The sequence below is a fragment of the Engystomops pustulosus genome, chromosome 2 (genome assembly GCF_040894005.1).
Source record: "Engystomops pustulosus chromosome 2, aEngPut4.maternal, whole genome shotgun sequence".
Taxonomy (NCBI): Eukaryota; Metazoa; Chordata; class Amphibia; order Anura; family Leptodactylidae; genus Engystomops; species Engystomops pustulosus.
Window position 1 is genome coordinate 141,727,975 of NC_092412.1, and position 17,061 is coordinate 141,745,035.

At 41.4% G+C, this 17,061-nt stretch overlaps 1 protein-coding gene across 1 annotated transcript; it reads left to right on the forward strand.

The window, feature by feature from the left end:
* Positions 1–414: 414 nt before the first annotated feature.
* RRAGC (Ras related GTP binding C) lies at positions 415–16,611 on the forward strand. The gene is made up of 7 exons (XM_072136734.1): positions 415–924; positions 3,361–3,564; positions 5,384–5,583; positions 6,091–6,205; positions 9,293–9,435; positions 12,150–12,298; positions 13,804–16,611. Exons 1-7 carry the CDS (start codon positions 739–741, stop codon positions 13,953–13,955), a joined length of 1,149 nt encoding a protein of 382 aa, XP_071992835.1. The 5' UTR covers positions 415–738; the 3' UTR covers positions 13,956–16,611.
* The last annotated feature ends 450 nt before the right edge of the window (positions 16,612–17,061 follow it).

Sequence of the window (17,061 nt, forward strand, 5' to 3'; positions counted from 1 at the left end):
AGCTCCGGCACCAGCTCACCCTGAGCTGGTGCTCGGTATTGACATCGGAAACCTGCCACTACAAGTGGTAGGTTTCCTTTAAATATCCAGAAAGTCATGTATTTTATTTTAGGATAGCATGTATTACAGCAGGAATATTTTCCCTGGTGCACTCTGACTGTGGCAAGGCGCCCACTTCAGCACTACTTGACCCTGAAAAGTTCTGTAGAGCATAGATCACAAAGTAATAATTGGTGCCCTATTGCTACAACAAATACTGCTTGGTCTGCAGGAGAAGTGGCTGGGTTAAAGGTCACGTGTGACACCCTAACCCCCTCCTCTGTGCACTGGGTCAGGTGATTACCAGCCACATGACCCTAATACAACCTAGTTTGCTGAAAGACTTTGGTGACTGACTAGTTCGTGCAACCAATCAGACAGCCGCGGATCTTGATGCATTGGCCAATGAGGGAGCGCTACGCAGGACACTGGGTGTGAGCTGGACGGAGGGTTTGGTAGCTCCAGGAATCTGCAAAAGAGAACGGAGTTCTTATCTCCCGGTACAGTAACAACAATACAAGGCAGCGGAGAGGAGCCCCGCGCGCGGCCATCTTATCACCTACCGCCAGGGGGAGCTGAACGATTTGGGGAGGCTCTGAACTACCGGGACCGTTTTATCACGTGACAGTGCTGCCTGGATTATGGTGACCGGAACACCGCGGCGGCGGCACCTGTGAACAGCGTCTACAACCGCACAAGATGTCTATTCAGTACGCGGTGGACGAGCCGCTCACCGGCAGCTACGGGGTGGCCGACTCCTTCCCCAAGGACTTCGGTTATGGGGCGGATGAGTCCGAAATGGACGAGTCTTCGACGGCGTCCGACAGCAAACCCCGGATCCTTCTGATGGGGATGAGGCGGAGCGGCAAGTCGTCCATCCAGAAGGTGAGTAGCGGCCTCTCCATTAGTGCAGCCCCGGAGGTGTATCACGTGTAGAGTACTGGGGATCGGAACGAGGAGGATTGGGGTCCCGCAACATGGCTGTTGGGTCCATTATTTGTGGAGGGGATTGTGCCCCCTAGATCCACCCAGTGTTTGGATTTTGAGGTCAGATAATGGTGTTTCCTGTCACACACCAAGGGCGATCATGTGCTATCTGCACATCCTCATGACTCCTGTAAAACTTCCTTAATCCTCCCTGCACAGTGCTATTCCCTGTCCCCATTGATGAGAGTTGTGGGCAGAGGTCCAGTAGACTCAGAGCCTATCATGATCTGTGGGTTCCATCATATAGGGGACCTGGCAATATTTCCCCCTATTTTGGAAGGTTATCGAAATAGCGGGTGACTTGTACATGTCTGAGGAACAGATGGGGGAGGTATGTGAATGAAATGTCATATATTGCTTAGGCAAATTTTTTCATTCTTTTGTGTTACTCACTAGACATTTTGGACACCCGCTGTAGCCACCTCTTTTCTGTTACTTACACATGTAGTAGTAGTATGCACTCATTGCCAAAAATGCACTAAAAGGGGTTGTTGGGATGGAGTGAAAGTTTGTATGTGTGCCTCTCCATACTCAATATCCATAGCGGTATGAGCCATTAAGGCTTATTAGCATAATTATAAAAGTTGATTTTTGGAAGGAAGGAGACCATAGATGAGAAATATAAGAATATTACCACAGTCACAGTGCCTGGATCTATGCGTAAGTGTCCCTGGTTTATCCAATGGTAGATATTCTTTAGGGCAGGCTTTTTAGTGTCTTGTAGTGACAATTGTTATTGTCTATGCTGGGAACACTGGCAGATTTCCGTGGATTTAATATGAGCAGATTTGTACTTGGGATGGAAAGCACCGTTGTAGTGTCACACTGCTGCTCTAAGGTAGCACTAACATATCAGGGATGAAATGCACCGAGGTTGGCTTTAATTCCTCTGCAAAGTCTTAATTGAAAATGCTGTGTTGATATATTTGGTATTCCTTAAATCATGAATAATTTATAGCTGCTCTGCCCCTTGCCAAATACATCAGTAAGTGGTTGCTGCCGGAGGTATAGTGCCAGCTAATCCAAGTGCCCAGTGGTAGACATCCGCCCCTCACGTTGTCTTTTCTCTCTAATTCCTGGAAAATAAGTAGCTGAGATACTATAGCACACAAGACCTCCCATTATGAGAAGTCTCCTTGCTTTTGGACCCTACTAAACCACCCAATGACTGCAACTTGGGGGCTGCTCTGTCAATGACTTCTGCTAACTTGTTCTAGTTTCACAACTTTTCTCCTTAAGACTTGGCTATATAAATAATGAACAGCCAAAAGTGCAGATCTAGATCTATTTTGCCAAACTTTGGAACCATTTTATGACAAGTATAACCAATGCCGGCCATAGGACAATTCCAGAGGAAGAATTCATCTGTTTTTTTATTTTTCCTTTTAACAACCTTCAGTTTTTTGGCTATGATGTACTTTGGTCTTAGATAAGTAAATCACGCCCACAACTCCTTCTCTTATGTGTTTTTGTATGTTTCTACATGGATATGTTAGGATCACGTACCTGGTTGGCAATTATAGGGAACTTGTCAGGTTGAGTTGGGACACTGAATCACCTAAAGGTCTTGTGGACAAGTGTTTTAGTGTCCTAAATCACCGTATTGCAACTCCACCCACATATGTTTAGACTTATCATAATCTATAATATAATAATTTATATAGCGCCATCATATTCTGTAGCGCTTTACAAATCAAACAGCCGGGTCTGATAAGACGCATTGGACTCTCCGGTGCTTACAGCACCTGTGCAGTTCTTCTAAGAAGCCGGAATAGTACACCCCATGTTCATTGCTCGTGTGCTATACCTAGAGTGCTCTCACAGTAAATCTGGGTGTACTAAGCCAGTTTCATTGAAACCTCTCTGGAACAAGGTAAGTATTTCCTTTTTTTTAAACTTATTTGAAATAATAGAGTGTGATTTCAGACACTAAACCACGGGTTCATAAGGATCTGTGGGTTGTGTAATGTTATATCCCTTAAAAGGTTCCCTTTTAAATGCTGGATTTCATTGCTACTGTTTGGGGGAAACATATGGTTTCTCCCAATGCAATTTACACAAGGCAATGTGCTGTTGTCTCGCTACCATCTTTCTTGTTGCATAAAAAATCTGAACAAATAAGTATTTATACATTAAAATGGATCAATTCTCAGGAACTACTGTTCTTTAGAATGGTCATCCTCATAAACTGTCCAACTGTCCAAAAAGTTACAAAGTATCTCAGGTCTACTTTTATAGAACGTAAAAAAAAATCTTAGGACCGTATTACAAGCAGTTGTAGAATGATTGTAAAAATGTTGCTATATCTCACCTTTTCCTTCTTCTATCTCGCAGGTGGTATTCCATAAGATGTCTCCTAATGAAACATTGTTCTTGGAAAGCACCAACAAAATCTACAAGGATGACATATCTAATAGTTCTTTTGTCAATTTCCAAATTTGGGACTTTCCAGGACAAGTGGACTTCTTTGACCCAACGTTTGACTACGAAATGATTTTCCGAGGGACAGGAGCGTTAATTTATGTGATTGATGCTCAGGTGATTGTCTATACCACATATAGGTGCATCATAAGAAATGCATTCTGCAGCCTCTATAGTTAGACAGTAATTGTTGAAAGGCAAAAATAGTCTTTTTTTTTTTGTCTATAAGACTGGGCTTACATTGCGTTTTCACCCTCCTTTATAAGTATAGGTCAGGTGTAATCATCTTGTAAGTTTTTAATGGAGGCCAAAGATGTATCTCACTGCACATAAAGTGGGATATTTCATCCTGTTCCTCCCCCATGAAAGTGGCTGAAAGTACAACCAGTAACAGCAGCCAGTGATTGTGTTCCCCCAGTGATGTCACTATCCTTATATGAACTTTGACACTGGGAATTTCTCTTCTGCTGAGCAACTATGCGCTTAGCGGGGGAGGGATGCACTACTTTGCACCCATCCCCTGTAGGCATCAGTGGCTGCTTAGCAGGATGAAAAGGCATAGGACACACTTCTATACAGGCAGTTATGTACAAGGTTCTGTAGGTTTGTTTTCAAGTTGAATTTGTATGCAACTGTATATTTTATAATTGTAACCCCAGACAAATATTTTTTGTTCTCTGTGACAATTGTATTTTAAAAATGTTGGGTTGTCATAAGAACCAGGATTAACAATGCAGCTTTATTGCAGACACCTTTGATAACTGTTACAGCTGATCATTGTAGCCTGGGACTAAAGTACAATAAATTACCAGCATCCAGAGGTCCGTTTGTAACTAGGGGTTGTATGTAAGTCGGGTGTTCCTAAGTAGAGGACAGCCTGTACTGTGTTTTTATAGTATATGACATTTACTGGATATATATAGATATGCTTGGTCTATATATCGGAAATTTCCCTTGTTCATCTTACACATTAAATGTGATGTGAATGTAGCCTTACATATGAGTAGTAGTATTCCATTATATGTTGTTACAGGTAAAGGTCTAGCTTGTCAGGTCATTAAAAATTACTCCATTTAATGAATTAAAAATATAGACTTTGAAGAATAGTTCAGCATATAATAACAGGAAACCTCATGTGACAGTAAGGGCATCATAGATTAGGTTTGAGAGCCTTCTATAAACTAAACCACATTGGAAAGTGTTCTGCATTACATGGTTGGCGATTCAGTTCAGGTATTTAGAAGATTGTAAGCCTTGGTAAGGGTATCTTCTTCAGTTTTTGGTGCTTTTGAGTTTTTGCACTATGATAGCCATACAGCATACTGTGCATGTAGTAGTTTTCCCCAGCCTCAGTATGCACACTGTTGCACATTAGCCATATTTCCATTGCATTTCAAAGCATAGTTGTAGTTTGTTCATGTAATATAAGGTTTGTGTACTTCTACCCCTTCAAAGGGCTGTCCTGGCCAAACATATTAATGACACCTCCACCAATCATTTGATGGATGGACCTGGAAGTAGACCATAGGCCAGACTATTTGTCTCTCACCCTCATACCAAGTGTGTTGGGAAGAGGCTGAGGTGAGGAAACCCAACCTGGTGCATGAATTTTGGCCTGTCCAGACCTGGTGTAGAATTAATCCAGACACATGGAGTCTTTTAGTATATTGGGCGCATTGTGCACTAGCGGAACAGGATCACAACTTGTGCAGGATGCACCCAGTCATAATACATTCCTGCCACAGCCTTTTATTTTTGTTCTGTCAGTGAGTATTATAACAAACAATTTATAGCAAATCAAAGATACCTGTAGTTAGTACAGTACACTGAAAATGTTGCTTTAGTCAGATTTTAAAGGTGATTCTCATAGGGCCTGAGATGTTTCTATATGTGTATATATGAATTTCCATGTCTCCTTTTTGGCATCTCCATGCAGGATGATTACATGGAATCCCTCGCAAGACTTCACGTCACAGTCACCAAAGCTTATAAGGCAAATCCTGACATGAATTTTGAAGTTTTCATTCACAAAGTAGATGGTTTATCAGATGACCATAAGATAGAAACACAAAGAGATATTCACCAGAGAGCTAATGATGACCTGGCTGATGTTGGACTGGAAAAACTCCATTTAAGGTAAGCTACTCTATTCTGTCCTTCTTGCCCTTTCTTCCCCCTCCCCCCAAATAATCACATTTGCATTTCAAAAGGAGCCTCAGCCCTCTTCATTGTGAGGATGTACTTGCTCTGCATTTTATTGTCAATCTGTTGACATGGGCTCCTGTTACACTGACCCCCTTCCATGCAGGAAACAAAGACAATCAACTGAATGTATTTTACAGCTTTTTTTCCCCTTACACATGTCAAATAAGATATTTAAACATTTAAAGGATTTGTCCATCAAGAAAAGGCTTATATCTAGCTGGAAATGGCAAATGGATATCATAGCGCTCTGTCTGTTTTTCTGTTTCGAACACCAAAAAGTGCTCTGGTAAACCTGTCAAATGCCACGTATAATGTGGAAGGTTGGGAGAAGCCAGTCCTTCAGCAAATGGCAATCGTGATGGCTTTGTATGACTGGCCTGGCAGCTCTTGTTCTGTCATGGAGACTCTTGATTTACACCAATTTCTCTCTTCCTGCAGTTTCTACCTGACAAGTATTTATGACCACTCAATATTTGAAGCTTTCAGTAAAGTTGTGCAGAAACTGATTCCACAATTGCCGACATTAGAAAACCTGCTGAACATTTTCATATCTGTAAGTAGATTTTCATCTTGGTCCCTGTTATGTCCTGCTGCCTGTAGGTAAAATGTAGGATGTGCTGGAAGTTATCATTCTTGCTTGACAAGGCTGTTAGAACCCACATAATAAAATCTTACAACCTCAAAGTGTCTTGGGAGATGCCATATCCTATTATTGATTCATTGTATACCTCTGGACAGTAGAAGTTGTTTGCCTCATATTCCTTAGCTTAATGCAGCTTATACACAGCTTGATATAGTGGAAAGATGTCACGCAAAGGATATTTCTAAATACTAATTTCTGGGTAAAACTATATCTAGTTGTGTATATTGCTGAATACTCACAGTTCTTTAGGAAAATTGTTATTTTGGAGGGGTAATAGATAAAAATTCTATACTTAACCATCCAGACGTCTCCTGGAGTGATTTTTTTTATTTTTTTTACACTGTGCCATAAAAATCCTCACTATCAGAAGTGGATGTGCCAGAGAGTCGGGAACCTCCACCAGAGGGGTTAGTATAGAATTTTCCTCCCCAAATGCTGGCCCCTTAACCCCTTACCGACATGTGTACGTCACATGTCGGGTCCCGGTGCATGGAGAGGGCTCGCGGGCCGAGCCGTCTCCATTGCCGGTAAGTCTTTGCTGCATATTACAGCAAAGGCTTACCGGTAACGCCCGCGATCGGTGCTAGCACCGATTGCGGGTGTTTTCCTACAGATCGTCGCCGCTATCTTTCTGAGGATCGTCGCTCCCCGTGACGTCATCGGGGAGTGGCGATCCGTCGCCATGGAAGCTTCTGGTCTCGCGAAGACCCGAAGCTACTTCGAGCTAACCCATTCATTACAATGTGCTATTAACACATTGTAATGTATGAGTAGTAAAATACACATATACTGCCATACTAGTAATGCTAGTAATACTGCCATAATAGTATGACAGTATATGATAGGATCGTACAGACACCCTAGGGTTAAAGTACCCTGGGGCAGTGATGGCGAACGTTTAGAGGCCGAGTGGCCAAACTGCAACCCAAAACCCTGCTTTTTTATCGCGAGGTGCCAACCAAAAATTAAAACAGTAACTTATTGCTCCCCGTTCAACAACTTTCGATCATATTGGCCTCCTGAGGACAGCAACACAGGTCCTCCAAAAATAATTCGACCCTGTCTAATTCTCCCTCATCCTACACTCCCAAGTAGTGAAGTCAGTATCAAAATATGACTGAACATATTTTAAGTTGCTTGTAACTTCAGGAAGATTCTTTGAGTCTCGTCTGGTGTGCTGGAGTGATGGCTCGGGTGCCCACAGAAAGGGCTTTGAGTGCCGCCTCTGGCACCAGTGCCATAGGTTTGCCACTACTGCCCTAGGGAGTCTGAAAAATAGTAAAAATAAAAAAAAGTTATAATAAAAGAAAACTAAAAATTCAAATCACCCCCCTTTCCCTAGAACTGATATAAACAGTAAAAATCATAAACACATTAGGTATCACCACGTCCGAAAATGCCCGATCTATCAAAATATGATAACGTTTTTTCACTGCGTTTAACCCCGTAACGAAAAATCGCGCCCAAGTCAAAAATGGCACTTTTTTGCCATTTTAAAAAGAAATTTTAAATACTATAAAAAGTGATCAAAAGGTTGTACCATCCTAAAAATGTTAACATTGTAGACGTCATCAAAATCCGCAAAAAACGGCACCACCCACAGCTCATTACACCAAAGTATGAAAAAGTTATTAGCGCCGGAAGATGGCAAAATCCCCCTAAAAAAATTTTGTACAGGAGGTTTTAATTTTTTTTAAATGTATGAAAACATTATAAAACCTATACAAATTTGTTATCCCCGTAATCGTACCGACCCAAAGAATACAGTAGACATGTCATTTGGGGTGCACAGTGAAATCCGTAAAATCCAAGCCCACAAGAATACGGCACAAATGCGGTTTTTTTACCAATTTCACTGCATTTGGAATTTTTTTCCCGTCTTTCCAGTACACGGCAATATAAAATACCACCATTTTGAAGTGTAATTTGTTACCCAGAAAATAAGCCATCACACAGCTCTGTACATGGAAAAATAAAAAAGTTACAGATTTTTGAATGTGGGGAGTGAAAAATGAAAACGCAAAAACGAAAAAGGGCTGCGGCGGGAAGGGGTTAAAGAACATTTATCGCCAGATCAAGGATTGTAAACCAAGGACACTCACATACTGGTGAGTGCCCCCTTCTTTTAGCTTCTTATGCCCTAGTGTTTAAGAAAAAAAAGTTTTTAAAATTATGCAAATGAGTTTGAGGGGCTTTAGGCTCCGTAGTAGTTAATGAAGCTTGGAGCTCCTCAGGCTCATTTGTATAATTTTTAAAGCACCTCTTAAAAACAAGGGCTTAAGAATCTAAAAGACCAGCAGACCCTACCAGGGGGGGCACACACCAGTATGTCTGTAGGTTTGGTTTGCAATCTTTGATCTGGTGATAGATGTCCTTTAAATTTGTAGACTGCAAAGTTTATGTAGGTCAAACAGAAGTATCTGTGAACTCCTGGTAACCACACTTCCATACCTTACATGTTTGCTCAGCTGCACTTCACAAGGATTGTTGTCAGGCAGTAGAAATCGGGAATTTTTCAGCTTTTTGCCTTTTACTTGTTCAGTTATTTATTTGTCAAATCATTGTGGCCAAAATACATATTCTACCTAGTTATTCCTCCATATGTGACTGCATGGTAAAACTTGGATGCTAGGAAACATCCATTATACTGCTGAGTGGAATGTGTGTGAGACATGTGACATTGCATGTGATTTCTGGCGGCTTTGTAATAGATCCTCAGACACACTTGTGAGCGAACTTACATCCCCCCTTTTCTGGAACTATGCTCTGCAGAGCGCTCTCTGAGCTCTCACAAAGCATTAACCAGAGCTGCCGGCAAAGCACTCCACTTTTATTTCTCTGATGTGTTTAATAAAACAAGATGGGCAGGTATAGGGGAAATATCCAGGCAGACATATTGGCTATTCTCCCAGTAACAAAAAAAGACTTGTTTTATAAGGGAAATATGTGATTCTAGTTTCTTCATTACATTATGATTTTTCTATTATTTTATTTCAGAATTCTGGCATTGAAAAGGCTTTCTTATTTGATGTGGTCAGCAAGATCTATATTGCAACAGACAGTTCTCCTGTAGACATGCAGTCCTACGAGCTTTGTTGTGATATGATAGATGTTGTCATAGATGTTTCTTGTATATACAGGTAAATATATTTGCTGTGGGTTCATTATACAAAGTCATAATGTATTTTGTAATACGTATTGGTTCAGTGTGTCTGGCTTCCTAAGGGGTCTTTTTTTTTTAATGTCTCAAGGATGACTACTGGATTTTCATATTTTAAATGTCTGTTTTTAGACTTAGGAAAACATAGTTATTTTTTTTTAACTAATTTTTTAAAAACTATTTTATTACTTCACCCCCAAGGGTGGTTGAACCTGTGATCTGATTGCTTGTAATATACACTCACCGGCCACTTTATTAGGCACACCATTCTAGTAACGGGTTGGACCCCCTTTTGCCTTCAGAACTGCCTCAATTCTTCGTGGCATAGATTCAACAAGGTGCTGGAAGCATTCCTCAGAGATTTTGGTCCATATTGACATGATGGCATCACACAGTTGCCGCAGATTTGTCGGCTGCACATCTATGATGCGAATCTCCCGTTCCACCACATCCCAAAAATGCTCTATTGGATTGAGCTCTGGTGACTGTGGAGGCCATTTGAGTACAGTGAACTCATTGTCATGTTCAAGAAACCAGTCTGAGATGATTCCAGCTTTATGACATGGCGCATTATCCTGCTGAAAGTAGCCATCAGATGTTGGGTACATTGTGGTCATAAAGGGATGGACATGGTCAGCAACAATACTCAGGTAGGCTGTGGCGTTGCAACGATGCTCAATTGGTACCAAGGGGCCCAAAGAGTGCCAAGAAAATATTCCCCACACCATGACACCACCAGCCTGAACCGTTGATACAAGGCAGGATGGATTCATGCTTTCATGTTGTTGACGCCAAATTCTGACCCTACCATCCGAATGTCGCAGCAGAAATCGAGACTCATCAGACCAGGCAACATTTTTCCAATCTTCTACTGTCCAATTTCGATGAGCTTGTGCAAATTGTAGCCTCAGTTTCCTGTGCTTAGCTGAAAGGAGTGGCACCCAGTGTGGACTTCTGCTGCTGTAGCCCATCTGCCTCAAAGTTCGGCGTACTGTGCGTTCAGAGATGCTCTTCTGCCTATCTTGGTTGTAACGGGTGGCGATTTGTCACTGTTGCCTTTCTATCAGCTCGAACCAGTCTGCCCATTCTCCTCTGACTTCTGGCATCAACAAGGCATTTCTGCCCACAGAACTGCCGCTCACTGGATGTTTTTTCTTTTTCGGACCATTCTCTGTAAACCCTAGAGATGGTTGTGCGTGAAAATCCCAGTAGATCAGCAGTTTCTGAAATACTCAGACCAGCCCTTCTGGCACCAACAACCATGCCACGTTCAAAGGCACTCAAATCACCTTTCTTCCCCATACTGATGCTCGGTTTGAACTGCAGGAGATTGTCTTGACCATGTCTACATGCCTAAATGCACTGAGTTGCCGACATGTGATTGGATGATTAGAAATTAAGTGTTAACGAGCAGTTGGACACTAATAAAGTGGCCGGTGAAGTATATAGTGCAATAGTATTGTAACAAAAATACTTAAAGGGGACCTTTCACCATCTCGCTTATATGAGAATTAGGGGATACTTTGAATTTTGTAGCACCCACAGCTGCGGAGATATCACTCCCAGTATCTGACCTTTGTAATCTGTCAGTGGAGTGGAGGAGCTGGAGGTGTGTGTTATGCTAATTTTCTCTTACACTGTTCAATCAGCAGCAGGCAATGTCAGAGAAGCTACCATGAACAATCGTAATCTTTGATTTCTCTATGTGCATCTATAGCGGCGGTGCACAACTGATGGTAGGTGATCAGCAATGTCTTTAGAATCACAGATTGCTGATCACTGGATGCAGGCAGGGGTACTACTGCTGCCTGCAACCATTGTCCAACCCATCTGCTTATGTCCTTGCTTAGGCGACGGCACCTGGGTCATAGAGAGGACTCATATCTACGACCCAGACTCCGTCACCTAAGCAACGACGTCAGCGCCTGGAGCAGAAGATGCCGAGAGAGCAGAGGAGGCGGCTACAGGGAGCGCAGGCAGGTTTGTTTAAATTTTACTTGGCCTATTATATACTGCTGTGGCACGTCCGGGGACCCCCTATATACTGCTAGGGCACGTCCGGGGACCTTTACCGGGGGGAGCGTGATTCTTTTTGTGGAGAGGGCACTAGACCTTCAGGGCGGATTCTATGGGAGGATGGTGGACTAGACCCAGGGACTTGCTTTGTGAGACCTGGGGAAATTTTCTTTGTAATAAGGGGGTAGCAGACATGGAGGGGGGGGGGCTACTTGAGTGAGGATGGAGACAAGATTGCGCTGTGCTTGCGTGGCATTTGCATTTTCATGGTCCTCCTCTCTGACATCATACAAATTACAATGGTCAGATACAGGTAATGATATATCCTCAACCGTGGTGACTAGAAAGAAAATCCAAAGTGCCATCTTTCATCTCCATGTAAGTGAGGTGGTGAAAAATCCTCCTTAAAGCCTATTATAAGTGATATAACTGCTTCCCTGATCTCCACACATTGCAGTACTTGGTTTCTATTGATTGAAAGTAAGGTATCATGCTGCAAGAAGGGTTAATGGTCCGTGATCAGGTTAGTTTCCTATTATGAAGTACACCCACCACTCCTGAGTGGGCGACATCTTTATGCATGATGCTAATGTCTCCTCCTGTACAAGAATTTGTCTGTGTCCTGTGGACTCCCATCCAAACTTCCTGTGTCATTTGAAACCTTTTTTATTCCCCCAGCTTGCAGGCCGAGTGTAATGGGACGGCGTATGACAAGGAATCGATGGCCATTATCAAGCTTAACAACACAACTGTTCTGTATTTGAAAGAAGTTACAAAGTTTCTGTCACTCGTGTGTATTCTTAGGGAAGAAAGCTTCGAGAGAAAAGGTAGGACAATGGTAGTGCAGGGAGGATGCTTGTCATGTAGTATAATTAACAATTACTATGAATGCTCCTTTATCATGACTGACTGCAAAGTAAGAATTCAATGTGTAAATCTGTACAAAGATGATTTATCTTTGGTTTCTGAAAAGCTTTAGAATATAGACCAGTGGTGTTTGCAAGCAGTTTGTAAACAGATTTAATATTCTGTTGAGCTATTTACATTTAATCCCTTATTTTTGGTCTGTATTTGAACAATGAAGTATGTCCCAGTTTTTTCTGCATTTCCTCTGCAATACATCCATTAGTCTATGTAGAGCTTAACCCCTTGCTGCCAATGCCTTTTTCCCCCTTTTTTTTTTTTTTTGCTCCCTTTCTTAAAAAATCCTTAACTTTTTTTTAAAAAATTTTTCCATCTACAGAGCTTTATAAGGACTTGTTTTCTGTGCTACCAATTGTAATTCCTAGTAGCAGTGAACTTGATGAAAAAAACGCTTATGTGCCGTTTTCTTCTAGACTCTGTTTTTACGGCTTTCACTGTGTGCTCCAAATAACGTCTCCCCTTCAATCTTCGTGTCGGTACAATTTTGGGGATACCAAATTGATATGGGTTTAAAAAATAAATACATTGAAAACCTTTCATTTATTGGGGTATGGAGCTGTGTGGAGCTTGCAGGACATAATGACTTTTTCACTGCTACAATTTTGGGGACTTGTACGACATTTTGATCACTTTTTATTTAAGTTTTTTTTGTGAGTTGCCAAATGACAAAGTGGCATTTTTGTCATATGGCAGTTTTTTCTGTTATGGGGTTCACCACTGGTAATAACTTTTAATATATTGTTAGATCTGCAATGACAATCAAGCACGATAATCCCGGAGCACTTACTCACAGGTTCAGGCATTGTGACTGTGGTAATTGTCTCATAATTTTCTAATACCTGGCCTCCTTCCTTGTAAAATCGACTTGTGGGCATTACCAAAGCCCCTCCTTGCTCTGGCTTCTGCACACTGTAACAGCCTGTGAATCTTGGGCATGCATTTTTTCACTATCCGCATGGATGGCAGGAAAGCTCCTGACTTGCATGCTGAATGTGTCCTTATACATTACTGTAAGACGGAGCCATTCTTTTGGCTTTTGTCTGATCAGTGTACATCACATCCTGCAGGAAACACAGGAAGCTGTTAGAGGCTTCGGGGGACGTATACATCATTGGCCTCTGCCTCCTCTGTGGGGGTTTTATATTGGATAGGTCGCATGCACTTAGAGTATGATGTAAGTACACAATGGGTGCTCACTTGGTGCTCTCTATAAAACTATACATTTTGTTTCTGACGGCTTTGGGCACACACTGCTCCACAAATCATTTTTTTTCTAGGAATCTATTAGTTAAGCTCTTTTCGTGGACACATTTAAATAGTATAAAATATTGTTTTGCAATACAAACATTGTTTACCTTCAAGAAATCGGTGAAATATTTTTATACATTTTATTTTTTATCTTTTGCAGGATTAATAGACTATAATTTTCACTGCTTTCGAAAAGCCATCCATGAGGTGTTTGAGGTGGGGGCTTCCACCCATCGGACCTTCAGCCATCAAGCCAGCAGCCCTAATCTTAATGCAGTGACTCACAATGGCACACCTGCCAATGCAGTCTAGAGTAAGACCTTGTGGACTCTGCAACCAGTAGCCTAGGTGCACCCCACATGGAGTGCGTCACTTGAGACAAGGCCAGTGCAAGAAATACAGGGTACTACAGACAAGAAACCTTGTGGATTCCCATGGTCTGCCGTTTTACATCCTTTTAAGTGTCTAATCATAGTGACAAGTTTGCGTTCCTGCCATGATTCTACTTTTTCCATTTGAAATGGGTCATTTTGGTTTGGATTTGTTTTCCTCTGGTAAATATCAACAGCCGTTTATGCATGTGAAAAGCCGCATGTCATCTTACCACCTTACCTGGTTCAGGTTTTTTTTTTTTTTTTTTAATAAATGCTGACTTCATTGCAAATCTTTTGCCATTAATATGAAACTTGGGGATCACAAAATACACACGTGCTTCACAGGACACAAACTCCAGACCTGAAAACATTCCAAGGGTGCGCTCTCCTGCTATGAGAACTAGACCGGCATGCATCAAGTGATCGTCCTATGGAGGAAGATCCTTCTCTATCCATACCTGGGTTTATATTTCAGTAGTTCTACCCTGTTTTGCCCTTTTAAGTCCAAACCAATATACACGGATTACAATGATCTTTCAAATTGCAGTTCTTCAGCTTATTCCAAATGCCTTTTTTGGGCTGGTGCCTATATATAATGTTTGTTTTTTTTGTTGTTTGTTTTATTAATTGGGTTTCATGGTTTGTTGTGAAATAAACTGCAGTGTATGCAAAGGGTGCCATATTGGTCATGAGTTTTACAGTATATTGAAGATGGTTTTAATATTCTTGATATTTTTTTCTGTGATTAAATTATGTGTTTAATAAGGTGCAAGTGAATAATAATGAGAGAGCTGCTACTAACTGCACTGACTACAGCTACATGAGGATGATTAGGTCATTATAAACCAAGCGCGCGTGTCTCGGGTACCCTTCTTCAGAGGTCTGTGATCGGACGAGTTGGTATAGATGTGATGCTGTGCAGATCTGTTTGCCATCCTGATATGTGCTGTTCTTATGTTGTTCCACCAAGTAACTGAGCATTGTCTTTTATCAAAGGGTGTGTCCATGTATACTCTGGACAGTGAACAAACGAGAAATGGCACAGAGGTTGCAAGGGATTACTAAAGCATATCAGGAGTGCAGAAGGATGATCTAAAAAGCATAGCCTTAGCAACCATAGACAATGATGGCACTGGAAGGTAACCAGCAACACTATGCCATGCCTTATCTCTTGGTTCAAAGTAATTCGATTTTTTGGAATGAAACCAGTATGGCGCACCTGGTAATGGGGTGTCCCCTTTTTGGATACTATGGGGCAGATTTGTGTCAGGAAACTCTGAAAATGCCTTGAACTGCAATTATTAAGGGTTTTAAGAAGAATTATAGACATTTTACAACAACTTTTGGACCTTTTTTGTGTTGTGAATAAAAAGAGGGAGCTTTAAATATTATGCACATGCATCATAATTTTGCAGTTTTTTATGGTGCGTACAAGACCAACTAACAGGAGGTGCAATGCAGGACCAGACGGTCTTATCCTACAGCAGTTTTATTACCATGTCTAAGACCTACTGCCCACCAGCAAGTTTGAAGGATCATAAAATTGCTGGAATGTCCAGAACTGAACTGAGAAGCAAGCACACAATGCGAGTTGCACACATCAAGCTCACTGGTGGGAAATAGGCCATAGGGTCCATGCACACTAACGTTGCCTGCTCAGCTGTATGGGCACAACTAGAGGACAACTATGGGGGACGTATATACGGCTGAATATACGTCCCCCATACTTTCGTGTGCATGGGCTTTTAGACACAGTGATAAAACAGGACCAGCATAAGACTGTGTAGTCTAACTGTGCGAGAAATCTGCCCCTAGGCCTCTTTCCCTGCTGGGCTATTGAGGTTCAGGATCACTTGTCATGTTTGCACTGATTGATGAATACTGCTTGGTATGTGGGACTCGTGCTGTTCCCTTGCTGGTAAAGACTAACCCCCCCCTTCATTAACACTACTTTTCCACTAGTCAAAATTGAAAACATTTACACATCAATTTTATGTTTTGTTATGGGTTTTTTTTTCTTTGTGTTGCAATTCATAACCTGGACTACTATTACTTTTCTGTTTTCTACAATCCATTGGTGTATTTTAGTATGGTGGTTTTTCCATAATTTTGCACCGCTTGCTGTACCAAAGGCCCTTTCTTGCTGAATCATTCTGTAACAAAGTGCCACAGTAACTTGTCTGTATATGAACCTCACAATAGAGTGCATCCTTCAAATGATCAGTGATTATGGACCATGATGAAAGGAAAAGTGAAACTGGGGGAAAAGTTATATATATTTCTATTAGATGAATAATGTGTAACAAGGGTTATCAATAAACATATTTACTCATGGAAAAGTTTCCTATTCCCCAATCTCATCTATACTGTAACATTTTTAGCAGAACAAGATCAGCTGCAGAAAAAAGTCGCTTCATCTAATGAAGAAGTCAGGTATTCACATTGCCTTGTTTTTTTCCTACCAGTATGTACATTGGGCACCCCCTGGTGATTAATTGGATCACTTAAAGGGACACTATCAATATATATTTTTTTTCAAATCATGATCTGTAATTGATGTACAAAGTAAAAAAAAATAAAAATTTAAATCCTTACTGGCTCCCTGTTTCGTTTTTTTGACACTTGCGCAGCAGCTGACTTGCATTTCATGTCATTGGATTCGGTATGAAAGAAGAAAAGTTCCTTGCAATCTGTGCATCGGTTTAAGCAGGTAACAGATTGTCAGCATTTGTTAGCTCATGATGGTGTCCCTTTAAAAGGAGGTTTATGACCAAATCTGCAGGCTAAGCTGCTACCATAGTTATTCCCAGTGCAGATTGTGAGGGTCAATTCTTAAACAGGCCCTCCCCATCACTATGGCAGGATGGGGCTCAATTTGCATGGTTTTAGTACCTTGCATATTAATTGGACTCTCAACTGTCAGGTGGGCCTGGAACAGACAGCCTTGCTCCTCCCATTTGACATTGATGACTCGATATGGTTGGAATTTAGAGAAAAAATTATAACTCAGCCAGAAAAGGCACCTATTGAGTTTAACTTGCAGT

What these genes read in the sequence shown, in the direction of transcription:
- RRAGC (XM_072136734.1), top strand. Translation starts at nt 739, where the DNA reads ATGTCTATTCAGTACGCGGTGGACGAGCCGCTCACCGGCAGCTACGGG. An exon ending in CTGGAAAAACTCCATTTAAG is followed by an intron (nt 5,584 to 6,090) that starts GTAAGCTACTCT and finishes CTCTTCCTGCAG; the next exon opens with TTTCTACCTGACAAGTATTT. An exon ending in TGCTGAACATTTTCATATCT is followed by an intron (nt 6,206 to 9,292) that starts GTAAGTAGATTT and finishes ATTTTATTTCAG; the next exon opens with AATTCTGGCATTGAAAAGGC.